We start from the raw sequence: 14,023 nt of genomic DNA, 5'->3' as shown, positions 1-14,023 counted from the left end.
GTCTTGGGTGTTGTTAATTTTTGAATGGTTTGTCATTTGAATAAAAAAGATTGAAATATAAAGGTTAGTGGTGACTCATACTCTTTTGTACTTTTAGGTATGCTCAGACAACTGGAGTAATGTTTACTCGGATTTTGGATGTATTTATGTTATTTTGTCATCAATAGAAATGTTATTCAACATAGAAGTTGGAAGGGTTTGGGGAGGAGGCGGGGAATGTATTACCTACTTGTTAGTGTTGTACCTCAGGAGGGTCACAAGAGTCCTGACCCTGCGAGGCAAATTTGCTGTTTAATATAAGGGAGGGAGGTCTAATCCAGTAAGGTTGTCTGCTGGTATGGGGGGGATGGGGCATGTTATGGGATTATCATGCTTTTTCTTGTATAGTATCGATTACTTGGATTGCCCAACCTTAAGTTTGCTCAAGGAAAGTGTTTCCAGTAATTGGACATGAACATTGAATCTTGATGGGGGGAGGGGGGGTTATGGGATTGGGTAGGGTGAGGAGAAAAATGTTAAAACTCTGATGATGAGATTATTACTTTGCTCTTATTCAGATGCTTTTGTTTGCAATTCATTGTAAATTGAGCTTGTTGGCTGTTTATTCTGTTGAATCAATAAAATTGTTGAAACATAAAGCTGTTGCAGAGAAGGTTGCTTTCTTTTCAGTTTAAATCCTGAGAGAAAGCAACCTGCAGTGCCATTGGCCAGATACTTTCAAAGTTGATGCCCTGGGCTCTGATTGGCCCTGAAATTCAAAATCCAGCCAGGAGGTACAGTGCAATCCGTTTAAGTGCAAGGGTCTGGGACCAAAGAAATACATGCAGTTAACCGGAACATGCACTTAACCATTGTGACCCAAAGAAGCTTGACATCTGATAAACATATGTACAGTACTGTTTATTATATGTTAGGATACAATCTCCGTTAACTGACGTTATACAGTCTCCGTTAACTGACGTTAGGCTTACTTGAAGTAATCAGTGATAGTCCTCTGTACACTCTTGTGTCTGTGAGTTCCATAGGCCAGACGGTAAAGACTGTCACAGCACTGACATTCAGTGGCCTCCAGATAGGCCTGCACGGTGTTGAGACTCTCCAGCGCGCTTGCAAAAGTGACAGGAGGTTGTTGAATTTCGTCAGCATGTGCCTCGCTGCTCATTTCATCATCTGTTTCATCATCAGCTGTTGCCTGCGTGTAGGCGCATATCTCGACATCAGTGCTGTCGTCTGCTGTTTGTAGATCGTAATCAACAGCTACATAGTGATGAAACTCCTTCAGTAACACCGGCTGGGATGTCAATAACTTCTTCATCTGACGTGTTTGCAACAGCTGCATCTGTTTGGCCCCTCTCCACATCCCTAACAAAGCTTGCCTGCTTGTAGCAGTTCACAATGGTTGCCTATGTAACATGATTCCAGGCTTCTTTCTGCATATGTAGGGAATCCAACAGTGATAGATTACGAGCCAGTTCAACAGCACGTTTATCCATGCCAGTCTGGTCATCCATAATGCTCATCAGACGACGTTGCACAAGAGCCCGATAATGTTGTTTGAAATTGGCTATTATGCCCTGATCCATAGGTTGGATCAGAGAGGTAGTGTTTGGTGGTAGGAAGACCACCTTGATGTTAGACAGCCTGACATTATCACTGTGTGCAGCACAATTATCACAAAGCAACAAAATCTGACACTTTTGTGCCTGCATTCTAGTGTCTAACTTCTTTAGCCACTGCTTCCAAATTTCCCCAGTCATCCATGAATTTGCGTTAGCCTCGTATGACACAGGAAATCGCTTAATATTCTTGAAGCAACGAGGCTGTTTGCGCTTTCCAATGACGAGTGGTTCCAACTTCTCACTCCCATCCATATTGCAGCAAAGGAGGATCGTCAGTCGGTCCTTGACGTTTTACTTCCTGTAGTTTCGGCTTGTTTGAATGCAAGTGTTCCATCAGGAATCGCTCGCCAGTAGAGACCGTTTTCGTCAGCATTGAAAATGTCACGAGGTGCAAACTCGTTCAAGATGGTAGGAAGAACTGAAACAACCCAATTTTCAGCACCAAAGTCATCAGCGTCTTGTTTTTCACCATGAGTTTCTTGAATTTTATGTTGTTCCTCTCCTTCCATCTTTCCAACCATCCAACAGTGGCTTTGAATTCAGTTAGTCCAAGACTTACAGCTAGCTGATTAGCTTTCTCCATAAGCAGTCGACCACTGACAGGAAACTGTCTGCTCCTGACTTGAGAAAACCACTGAAGAACAGCATCTTCTACATCCTCAGCTTTTCCCGCCCATTTACGCTTCCGGTGTGGATTTGTATTGTTTTGCCAGTCTTCCAGAAGCTGGTCTTTCTGCTTCAAGATATGTGAAATTTGACTTGGATTGACACCATATTCTTTAGCAATAGATGCTTGACTTTGTATGTTTTCTAATTTTTTAAGAACTTCTATTCGTTCAGCCAGTGCTAAAGTCTTACAGTTGCGCGACGACTACTCCAGTGTACACTCTAACAACATTCTTTCGCTTATTCTGCTTGTGGCAGTTAACCAATGAGATTTCAAATTTACCACCCCTTTGTCACGCACCAATCGGCTTCTATATTCCGTATGCGCTTATGCGGAGTCTTTCCTGCAGAGGAGCAGTCTTAAACCATGCATATAAGCGAATCCTGCACTTATCAGTGGTGCGCTAAACCGAAGTTTGTCCCCTTAGAAATTCATGGCGCCAAAAACGAGACCAAAGTACGGCATGCAGTTAAACAGAGCATGTGCTTATCCGACGTGCACTTAAATGAAGTGCACTGTACTGGATTTTCCCCAGTCTCAGAAAGGTAAACATCTCTGCCCTGAGGCTCTGTTCAAGAACGTAAGCAGTTATTTTCCTAAAACTCCCCAGGTGCTACCCAGGTAGTGACAAAGTGTTTAGATAGTTTTAATATTGATCCATATCAGAGCTGCCAAGGGGTCCCAATTTTTGAGGGAGATTTTAGTACATGCCCCCAGCCCCACCCCACTTTGTATTTGCTCCACCTACTATGCATGGCCCCTCCCCCTGGCACACCCCAACCCACTGCCATTTCAGAAAATTTTATTTAATAGCCTAATACCCTTTTCAATTAGCTTTCAGGGGCCAAAACTTCCTGCCTCAGGTCAGTATAATGCTGTTATGGTATCCTCTCCTGACCTGAGGCAGGAAGTGTTGGTCTCTGAAAGCTAATCAAAAATGTTTTAAAATCAGTGAAGGTATCACCTTATTTTATATTTTGTGGTTTACTTACATTTATTAAATGTTATTAACACAGCTACCACATTACTTTATCCTAAATCTAAAATTATTTTCTTTACCTTTGTTGTCTGGCCATTTACTTTTTCTAATTGTGTTGCTCCCAGTCTCTTGATTCTGCTTTCCTTCGTCTTCTCTTAACTCTCTTGCCAGGGTTTCTTGTCCATTTGCCATTTTCTCTCCTTTTTCTTTGTTTTCTTCAATATTTTTCTGCCTCTCTCTCTATCCAGATTTAATTCATTCTTACTACCCATTCTTTAATTTTCTTCTTTTTACTTCATCTACCTATGGCTTTTCATCTTTTCCTCGCCCACTACTCTGTCCTCCCCCCCCCCACACTTTCCATCCAGCAGCTCCCCTCTTTCTCTCCCCATCCTTCCAGTCTCCCCTCTTTCTTTCTGCATCCCTCCATCCAGCGTCTCCTCTCATTTTTCCCTACCCTTCCATCCGGCATCTTCCCTCTTTCCTGATCCTTCCACTAGTGTCTCTCTCTCTCTCCCCCTCCTTCTATCCAATGTCTCTATCTCTCTACCCTTTTCTGTTCAGTGTCCCCTCTCTCTCCACATCCTTCCAGTCTCTCCCCTTTCTCTCTGTAACACTCCTCTCTCTGTCCCCGGAGCGGAGTAGGAAGTCAATGTTAACTTCCTGCTCCTCCAGGGGCAGAGAGAGGAGCGAGTAGCGGCTGCAGAGCCGACAGCCCATGCCCAAAGGCTGCTGCGGCCCCACGCTTGCTTTTTTTATTTTTATTTTTGGTCGCGGCTGCTGAACAGGAGAAGCAGCAGTGGCCAGAAAAAGAATATCGGGTGGAAGGGGAGCTGCCAACGGTGTCAGCAGGAGACTTTCCCGCTTTGGTGGGAGTGCAAGAGATGACCTAACAAAGCAGGAGTCTCCCACTGAATGCGGGAGACTTGGCAGGTCTGCTTTATTCAGTTACCTGTTATTGCTTGTTGTTTTCCCACCTTTTTTTATATCATTCACTGTTCTACTTCTGTGATAATAAACCCATTAGTTTATTAGATCTGATGCCTCGGACTGAATCCTGTTTTTTGTGTTTTGGGTCTATGAGTGCTTTCTAGGAACTGTGGGACCCCTGGGAGTGTAGCCCCAGTGTCCTTGAAATCACCAGGGAATAACTTGAGAGTGGGCTACAGTATTTAACAGCGCTGAGCATACTCATGGCGCTAAAGTATTAACGTATGGAGACCAGAGGTGAAGGAATCTCCTCTTGTTTTCATGCTCCTGGAGTCCACTGATAAATGCTCCATCTGCAAGAGCTTGTACATCTGTTTGCTCCACAGGGTAAGTGTTGGTGGATTAGCTGCAAGATCACCCGCAAATAACGCAACCTAAAATTCCCCAGCTCCAACGGGAAGCCCACAGACTCCAGGGTCACATCTAAGTTTTTCAGCTAGGGGCTTCCATACATAAAACAAAAAGAATAAGGGACAAGGGGCACCCCTATCTCGTGCCTCAAGAAATCTCAAAACGAGCAGACAGAACATTGTTAATCAAAGCCTGGGCCCACGGGTTTTGATATAAAATTTGAATCATATTTAAAATGGGACTGTGAAGCCCAAAGCGTCTGAGTACATACTCAAAATCAAAAGCTTTTTCAATAATCAAAGCTTACTATCAGAGTACAGATGACTGGAAACAGCACTCTATCGAACAAAATGAAAATGGCATTTAAATGTCATTATCCCCAAGGAGTAGTGTGTCCCCGTGGTATTATACACTGGCTGCCTTTAAGGGAATGAAGTCTGTTTAAATTATTAGTAATAGCTTTTAAACATTTACTTAATGGGGCCCCTAAAACACTGTGTTCACGATTATTACAATAAGTTCCAGAACACCTCTTCAATTTTCTCACAAGAGTCTTCTAGTATACCCTGGTAAAGAGGTAGTGAGTAAGAAATATTGGAAGCCTTATAGATGAGGGCTGCAGTAGAGTGGAACAAGTTGCCTAATACTTTGATGGAAGAAGCCTCATTGTTGTGATTTCAGAGTGGGCATGAAGGCTTTTCTCTTTCCTTGATTTTATAGCAAGGAAATCTTGATAACATATTTTGTGCAACCTAAAGTTCAGTTCCCACTGCAACTCCATGTGACTCTGGGCAAGTCATTCAAGCCTCCATTGCCCCAGATACAAATAAATACCTGTATACCAGGGCTACTCAGTTCCAAGTCCTCAAGGTCCATAGGCAGGCCATGTTTTCAGAATATACACAATGAATATGCATAAGAGATTTGCAAGCACTGCCTCTCATGCAAATCTCTCTCATGCAAATGCATTGAGGTTATTATAAAAATCTGGCTGCCTATGGATCTCAAGGAACAGAACTGAGTAGCCCTGCTTTATATAATATGTAAATTGCTTTGATTGTAACCACAGAAAAAAACAGTGTATCAAATCCCATCCTCTAAACTCACGATTTGGGAGACCAACATATATCACATTACAATAATCTAACACGCTGCCCATCGCTTGTTGTACAACTGAATGAAATGCTTCCTCCTAAATATGGATGCAATTTTCACACCAGTTTAAATTTAAAATAAAAGTCATAAAACTTGGGATATCTGACCATGTCGTACCCCATTCTCTTCCAGAACTACACCCAGCACCTTAACCAGATTCTCTTAAGGCAAGGCATCAATACCAATTACTGCCTGAAGTTGTAGTGATGACTAAGCAAGGTCTTCAAAACATGAAACAGCCAATTTGGAGACATTCCCTATCATACCACTAGACAACAACCATGCCCTCATTTTACACATACAGTCAGAGTCATCTCCTGTTGCACAGCCCTGTCCTCTTACACGGGCAATAGATGATGTATGTTGTCAGCATACACATAAAAGGACAACCCACAACTCCTTACCAAGGCCCTCGGCAGAGACATATAAATGTTAAACAATAACAGAGAAAAGGGAAAAGCATGTGGGGACTCCCCAACTCAGTAACTTCTTCTGGGACCAACCATCACCAAATTGAACCCTATAGAATTGTTCCTGCATAAAAAACTGCAACTACCTCACTATAGTTCCTGTCAATCCAATCTGTTCATAGCATTCTAACAATGAAGAAACCTCCACCATATCAAATGATGTACTAAGATCAATGGAAATCAAAATGACTATTTCCTTTATCCCACCAATAATACACATCATCCATAACATGCAGCAGAAGAGCAGCCTTTGGACATAGTACACTTACTGTTAAAACTGGACCAGTCTGTGTAGTCTGTGGTATCCTGTGGCTCTGGATCCTGGATGGTTTCAGCCTCTTCAATCTGATGGGCAGTAAAAGACAGAGATATGATTGTCAATGTTTAAGAATCAGAGCTTCTGAAATAAACACTTCACATGAAATGGAATGGCAGGTCTCCAGTAACACTACATACATGGATTCTATCCTGAGAAAACAATATGATTATAGTTCATGAAAAACATTCTCCTTTAAATCACTTTCAAGGAACTTCTGGGAAATAACTCACTAGGGGGAGCCCAAGACCAGCTCGAGCCCAGTTGACAGTGGCCAATTTGTCTCGGAGGGACGACGCCACAGCACTGACCAGGTTGGCTGGGGGAAAGATGGGACCCTGGCAGGTGGGACACTGGTAACCAGCCGGGGCTGTGTTCCTTGGCAGCTGATTTGCCATCTCATTCAGACAGGACCAATGAAACACATCTAGAATGGAAAGAAAAACAAGGAAAGAGTGAAGTCCCCTCTGTAGAAAACACACTAAGCAGAGCACCTCTGCTCACTCAATTTGGGTGTGTGGGGGGGGGGGGGGGGGGGGGGAAGAGAGAAAGAAGAAAAGAAGATACAAAGGGGAAACTAAATGATACCAACTTAATTCAACAAGTCTAAAGAAAAAGCCATGATAAAGATACTTTCAAAGAGCAAATACTATCCAGGACATGAGAGCTACAACAGCTATCAAATATACATGCCAAGAACCTGCCAAAGAAAGACCGACACAGTAGAAGCAAGAAAACTGGAGAATCCGAAAATTAACTGCACATGTTGTCCAGCTAACAAGTAGAATTTCTCCCTTATTTACCTCATAAAGACACTGCAAAGTAGAGAGAAAATGAGGCCTACAGCTTACCGTAGCACACCAGTCGGACTGTCTCTTTGGTGGAAAGGAGGGTGTTGCATAATCGGCAGTTGGGGTTATAATCACTGTCCTGAAGCCACTGGAGATAAGACTGGACGATACACTGAAAGGAAGAAAGTGGGGAAGAATTAGGAGGTTTCACTAGGGATAAAGAGCAATCTCAGAAGCAGATATTCTAGGGGAACAAGGAAGGTGCAGCACACCATGCAGAACAGCAAACAATGTTCTAAGAAAGAGGGAGAAATGATGTCTTACCTGATAATTTTCTTTCCTTTAGTCCTACCAGACCAGTTCAGAACCTGTAGGGTGTTGTGGCAGTCAACCAGATGTTGGAAGCAGAGAAAGTAAAGTAGTTCTGTATGATTTGCCCCTTAAGGGCATTGTGTAGCCATAGAATGTTCAGTATTTTGAATGACTAAGCAATGGAGATCATGTACATACTCCAGGTCAAATGATGCATTTATCCATAACCCATACCAACCAGCGCTATTATACTCCACCCATCCACAGTTCTCCAACTGTATCAGAAGCTATTGTACTTTACTGACAGAGTTCTTCAACTATATTGTGGGATACAAATGTTATAAACAAATAAATAATAAATATTCAGAGCTGTTTGAAAAGCAATGAGACAAGGCAGAGGAATCTCAAAATAGAAGCACAGTGAATTGTGACATGGCAAGAATGGAAACAGCTTCAATATTATACTAGGGAGGGTTTCTAAACTGGTCTGGTAGGACTTAAGAAAAGAAATTTATCAGATAAGACATAATTTCTCCTTCCTTAGCGTCCATACCAGACCAAGTCAGAACCTGTGAGACGTAGCAAAACAGGGTGGGATCTAAAGGCTATGACTAAATACAGTCAAACAGAAGGCCAGGAAGGCTGGATGTACAACAGAGATCCAAACAAGCTGGATGCTAAAGAAGAACCTAGATCCAAAACAGGACACAAAAATGGAGGTTGCCCTTACAGCATGACTTGGAAAATCAAGGATTAGTAGCAGAGGAACACTTACAAAGAGAAGAAATAGCAGAAAAATGCTTGAAAATTAGTAGTCTGGCCTGGAGCCCGGTAGATGGATGAAGTAGCAGAAGAATAGGAAGCTTTCCATATCTCTTTATCAGATGAAGGCAGAAAGCCTAAAACACTAACAGAGCTGCAAATAATTTCAGAATACTATGGGCCAAGACTATGCCCTTTGTGTCACCCAAACCTGATCGTGAACACTTCTGTCTGCAGACTGGAATCTTGAAGACAATTATTATGCTTAGCAATTTTTATTGGTGATTCAAAAAGGTATACATCTATGAAGCTCAATATATAGTAAATTTATTACAATGTCAATCCACTGCAAACATGTTGATAAACATATCACCAAGTTTTACTTTTCTCCCCCACTTCCCCCTCCCACAACCAACCTACCCTTCTATACTGCTACTGTCCATATCTATCTACAGAACTATAATATTCAAATCAGCGAAAATTACTTATTAAAACAATCCGATGATTCCTCCCCCACCAGATCAAGACTTCCATTAAGCTACATTATCTATAATTAAAAAAAAAAAAAACACTTTAAGAAGGAAATGTATTTAAAATAAAACTACGAGCCCTGTATGTATGGCTCCCACGTATCCAAAAACTGACGACGTCTGCGGGGAGAAAATCTCACCATCCGGCATTCCCACAACAGTAATTCATGAAATTTATTATGCCAATGCCAGTATTCGGGCCCTGAGTCTCCCTTCCATGAACACATTATCACCCATTTTCCTATCAAGCAGGCCTTACGTATTAAAAGATGGGCTCCCCTCCGACCCAGATGAAATGATTCATATTTATCTAATAATACCCCCAGTGGGGAAAGAGGAGTGGAGGAGTGGCCTAGTGGTTAGGGTGGTGGACTTTGGTCCTGGGGAACTGAGTTCGATTCCCGGGACAGGCAGCTCCTTGTGACTCTGGGCAAGTCACTTAACCCTCCATCGCCTGCCGCATCGAGCCTGCCATGAGTGGGAAAGCGCGGGGTACAAATGTAACAAAAAAAAAAAAAAGGGTCTTCAAATATTGAAACAGAGACAACCAAAACCTCTGGACCCTCGAGCACTCCCAAAGAGAGTGAAAAAAAGAGCCCACCTCTCTTTCACACCTCAAGCACAAAATTTGAGACATTAATTTATCCAAATCTATAACCAGATTAGGTAACCCAAGGTCTTGTGCCCATTGGACCACAATTCTAGCCTTATCTTTCCTAGGTCCCATCTTTGTAAGTGTCCTATACAAACCAGAGGTCGAAAGTCTTTCTCCCGGAAGTTGCTCAAAAAAATGTCTCAGGCGACGTTCAAGTCGTGCTCCCAAAGCCTCCCCTCGTAAGAATATAATGTTTCAATTGATTATACGCAAAAGCATTATTAAAGTCAAAGCCAGCCCCCAAGGCCCCTAAGTTCAACATTGCCCCCTTAGCTGATAAAACACGCTCTAGTCTTGTTATTCCCATAGCTGCCCATCTCCGAAAAACGGACTTTCCGATCCTGGAGAAAATTTTAAGTTGCCCTGAAGAGGTAGCAGATCCGAAGTTTCAGACTCCACACCCCAACATCTAGTCATATCTCTCCAGAGCTCCCTCAGAGGCCTCAACAATATACTGCCTCGAAAATGAGCTGGGACATCCCGTCTCGAAGCCTGCAGTAAATAATGAGGATGACAGGGACTAAAATAATCCCATTCTAACTGTCTAGGAGTGTAATCTTGTCTTTCCAAGAACCAATCACCCAAATGCCGCCACAAACAGGCCTGATCATATCTACGTAAATTAGGAATATCCATCCCTCCTTCCCTCCACAGTCCCATCAGCAGCTGAATCGCTAGCTTCGGTTTCCTGCCCCCCCCCCCCCCCAAATAAATTTCTGCAAATGCTTATATAGTGTATGCCAATCTTTTTTAAATACCCGTAAGGGGAGCATCTGCAAAACATATAGCCACCTCGGGAACTCAATCATCCGAAACAAATGAATTCTGCCGTGTAAGAATAGGAGCAAAGATCTCCACCTATCTAGATGTGCAAGGGTGCCCTCCAACAGGCAGGAAATATTAACCTGATACAACAAGGCGGCTTCATAGTCAGCTTTACTCCTAGATATAAAAAGGACTCCTGTGCCCACTGGAACAGGAAATTCGCCCCCCCCCCCCAATCCCGCTTCAAATGCTCCACCGAGGCCAAAGCTAACATCTTAAAGAAATTTAACTTAAACCCAGCAAAGCCCCCGTATTCCTGAAACAACTAACGCCTGCAAGGAACTCAGAGGATTGGTGATATGTACCAGCAAGTCGTCTGCATAGGCTGAAAGCGTAAAAGTGGAATTCCCAATTGGGACTCCCACAATCTCCGGGTGCGATCCGATCTCTCGCAAAAGGGGGTCTAATGCCAATACAAACAATAATGGGGACAGTTGGCACCCCTGCCTCGTGCCTGGTTGTGTAGTAAATGCTTCAGATCTCTCCCCATTAATTCAAAGAAAAGCCCGAGGATCCGAATACAGAGCCCTCACTGCATCCCCAAAGAAGCCCTCTATGCCCACCTTTTTCATAACTGCAAACAGAAAGGGCCAAACCACACGGTCGAAAGCCTTCTCTGCATCAAAACTAATTAACAGTGAGGGCCTCCGTAGCCTCTCTATCACCTCCAGTGAAGCCAAAATCGCTTGTAGATTCCAAGTTGCAGATCTCCCCTTGACAAATCCCACATGTGGTGCTGAGATTAGATCCGGGAGTACCTGCGAGAGTCTATTAGCCAATATCTTAGAGTATAGTTTTACATAGTAACATAGTAAATGACGGCAGATAAAGGGTATGATACATACCTGTAGCAGTTGTTCTCCGAGGACAGCAGGCTGATTGTTCTCACGACTGGGGTTGACGTCCGCGGCAGCCCCCACCAACCGGAAAAAGCTTCGCGGGACGGTCGGCACGCAGGGCACGCCCACCGCGCATGCGCGGCCGTCTTCCCGCCCGTGCGCGACCGCTCCCGCCAGTTGAATGACAAGCAATAAAGTATGAAACACAACTCCAAAGGGGAGGAGGGAGGGAAGGTGAGAACAATCAGCCTGCTGTCCTCGGAGAACAACTGCTACAGGTATGTATCATACCCTTTCTCCGAGGACAAGCAGGCTGCTTGTTCTCACGACTGGGGTATCCCTAGCTCTCAGGCTCACTCAAAACAATAACCCAGGTCAATTGAACCTCGCAACGGCGAGGGTACAACAGAAATTGACCTACGAAGAACAACTAACTGAGAGTGCAGCCTGACCAGAATAAATTCGGGTCCTGGAGGGTGGAGTTGGATTTACACCCCAAACAGATTCTGCAGCACCGACTGCCCGAACCGACTGTCGCGTCGGGTATCCTGCTGGAGGCAGTAATGAGATGTGAATGTGTGGACAGATGACCACGTCGCAGCCTTGCAGATCTCTTCAATAGTGGCTGACTTCAAGTGGGCCACCGACGCTGCCATGGCTCTGACACTATGAGCCGTGACATGACCCTCAAGAGTCAGCCCAGCCTGGGCGTAAGTGAAGGAAATGCAATCTGCTAGCCAATTAGAGATGGTGCGTTTCCCGACAGCGACCCCTAGCCTGTTAGGGTCGAAAGAAATAAACAATTGAGCGGACTGTCTGTGGGGCTGTGTCCGCTCCAAGTAGAAGGCCAATGCTCTCTTGCAGTCCAATGTGTGCAACTGACGTTCAGCAGGGCGGGTATGCGGCCTGGGGAAGAATGTTGGCAAGACAATTGACTGGTTAAGATGGAACTCCGACACCACCTTCGGCAGGAACTTTGGGTGAGTGCGGAGCACTACTCTGTTGTGATGAAATTTGGTATATGGAGCATGAGCTACTAGGGCTTGAAGCTCACTGACCCTACGAGCTGAAGTAACTGCCACCAGGAAAATGACCTTCCAGGTCAAGTACTTCAGATGGCATGTATTCAGTGGCTCAAAAGGAGGTTTCATCAGCTGGGTGAGGACGACGTTGAGATCCCATGACACAGTAGGAGGCTTGATAGGGGGCTTTGACAAAAGCAAGCCTCTCATGAATCGAACGACTAAAGGCTCTCCAGAGATGGCTTTACCTTCCACACGATAATGGTAAGCACTAATCGCACTAAGGTGATTCCTTACTGAGTTGGTCTTGAGGCCAGACTCTGATAAGTGCAGAAGGTATTCAAGCAGGTTCTGTGCAGGGCAAGAACGAGGTTCTAGGGCCATGCTCTCACACCACACGACAAACCTCCTCCACTTGAAAAAGTAACTCTTTTTAGTGGAATCCTTCCTAGAGGCAAGCAAGACCCGGGAGACACCCTCAGACAGACCCAACGCAGTGAAGTCTACGCCCTCAACATCCAGGCCGTGAGAGCCAGAGACTGAAGGTTGGGGTGCAGCAACGCTCCGTCGTTCTGCGAAATGAGAGTCGGAAAACACTCCAATCTCCACGGTTCTTCGGAGGACAACTCCAGAAGAAGAGGGAACCAGATCTGACGGGGCCAAAAGGGCGCTATCAGAATCATGGTGCCGCGGTCTTGCTTGAGCTTCAGTAAGGTCTTCCCCACCAAAGGTATGGGAGGATAAGCATACAGGAGGCCGGTCCCCCAATGGAGGAGAAAGGCATCCGACGCTAGCCTGCCGTGTGCCTGAAGTCTGGAACAGAACAGAGGCAGCTTGTGGTTGGTCTGAGAGGCGAAAAGGTCCACCGAGGGGGTGCCCCACGCTCGGAAGATCTTGCGTACCACTCTGGCATGGAGCGACCACTCGTGCGGTTGCATGACTCTGCTCAGTCTGTCGGCCAGACTGTTGTTTACGCCTGCCAGGTATGTGGCTTGGAGGAGCATGCCGAACCGACACGCCCAACGCCACATCCCGACGGCCTCCTGGCACAGGGGGCGAGATCCGGTGCCCCCCTGCTTGTTGACGTAATACATTGCAACCTGATTGTCTGTCCGAATTTGGATAATTTGACAGGACAGCCGATCTCTGAAAGCCTTCAGTGCGTTCCAGATCGCTCGGAGCTCCAGGAGGTTGATCTGCAGATCCTTTTCCTGGAGGGACCACAGACCCTGAGTGTGGAGCCCATCGACATGGGCTCCCCACCCCAGGCGAGATGCATCCGTCGTCAGCACTTTCGTGGGCTGCGGAACTTGGAATGGACGTCCCAGGGTCAAATTGGTCCGGATGGTCCACCAGAGCAGTGAAGTGCGACAACTGGTGGAGAGGCGGATGACATCTTCTAGATTCCCGGTGGCTTGGAACCACTGGGAAGCTAGGGTCCATTGAGCAGATCTCATGTGAAGACGGGCCATGGGAGTCACATGAACTGTGGAGGCCATATGACCCAGAAGTCTCAACATCTGCCGAGCTGTGATCTGCTGAGACGCTCTGGTCTGCGAAGCCAGGGCCAAGAGATTGGTGGCCCTCGCTTCGGGAAGGTAGGCCTGAGCCGTCTGGGAATTCAGCAGCGCTCCTATGAATTCCAGAGACTGAGTTGGCTGGAGATGGGACTTTGGGTAATTTATCACAAACCCCAGCAGCTCCAGAAGTTGAATAGTGCACTGCATGGACCGGAGGGCT

At 45.3% G+C, this 14,023-nt stretch overlaps 1 protein-coding gene across 3 annotated transcripts in view; it reads right to left on the bottom strand.

The window, feature by feature from the left end:
* The window catches only part of ZFPL1 (zinc finger protein like 1), a 71,637-nt gene that overhangs the window by 28,711 nt on the left and 28,903 nt on the right, over nucleotides 1–14,023 (bottom strand). For all 3 annotated transcript variants that reach the window (XM_030217887.1, XM_030217888.1, XM_030217889.1), the window contains exons 3-5: nucleotides 7,399–7,510; nucleotides 6,781–6,974; nucleotides 6,501–6,576 (exon numbers count right to left, since the gene is read on the bottom strand). In XM_030217887.1, coding sequence (XP_030073747.1) covers nucleotides 6,501–6,576; nucleotides 6,781–6,974; nucleotides 7,399–7,510 — 382 coding nt within the window. The remainder of the gene's footprint in view (nucleotides 1–6,500; nucleotides 6,577–6,780; nucleotides 6,975–7,398; nucleotides 7,511–14,023) is intronic.

This window comes from Microcaecilia unicolor, chromosome 11 (genome assembly GCF_901765095.1).
Source record: "Microcaecilia unicolor chromosome 11, aMicUni1.1, whole genome shotgun sequence".
Classification (NCBI taxonomy): domain Eukaryota; kingdom Metazoa; phylum Chordata; class Amphibia; order Gymnophiona; family Siphonopidae; genus Microcaecilia; species Microcaecilia unicolor.
The sequence above is the reverse complement of the archived record's forward strand: the minus strand, read 5'-3'. Positions and strand labels throughout refer to the sequence as shown.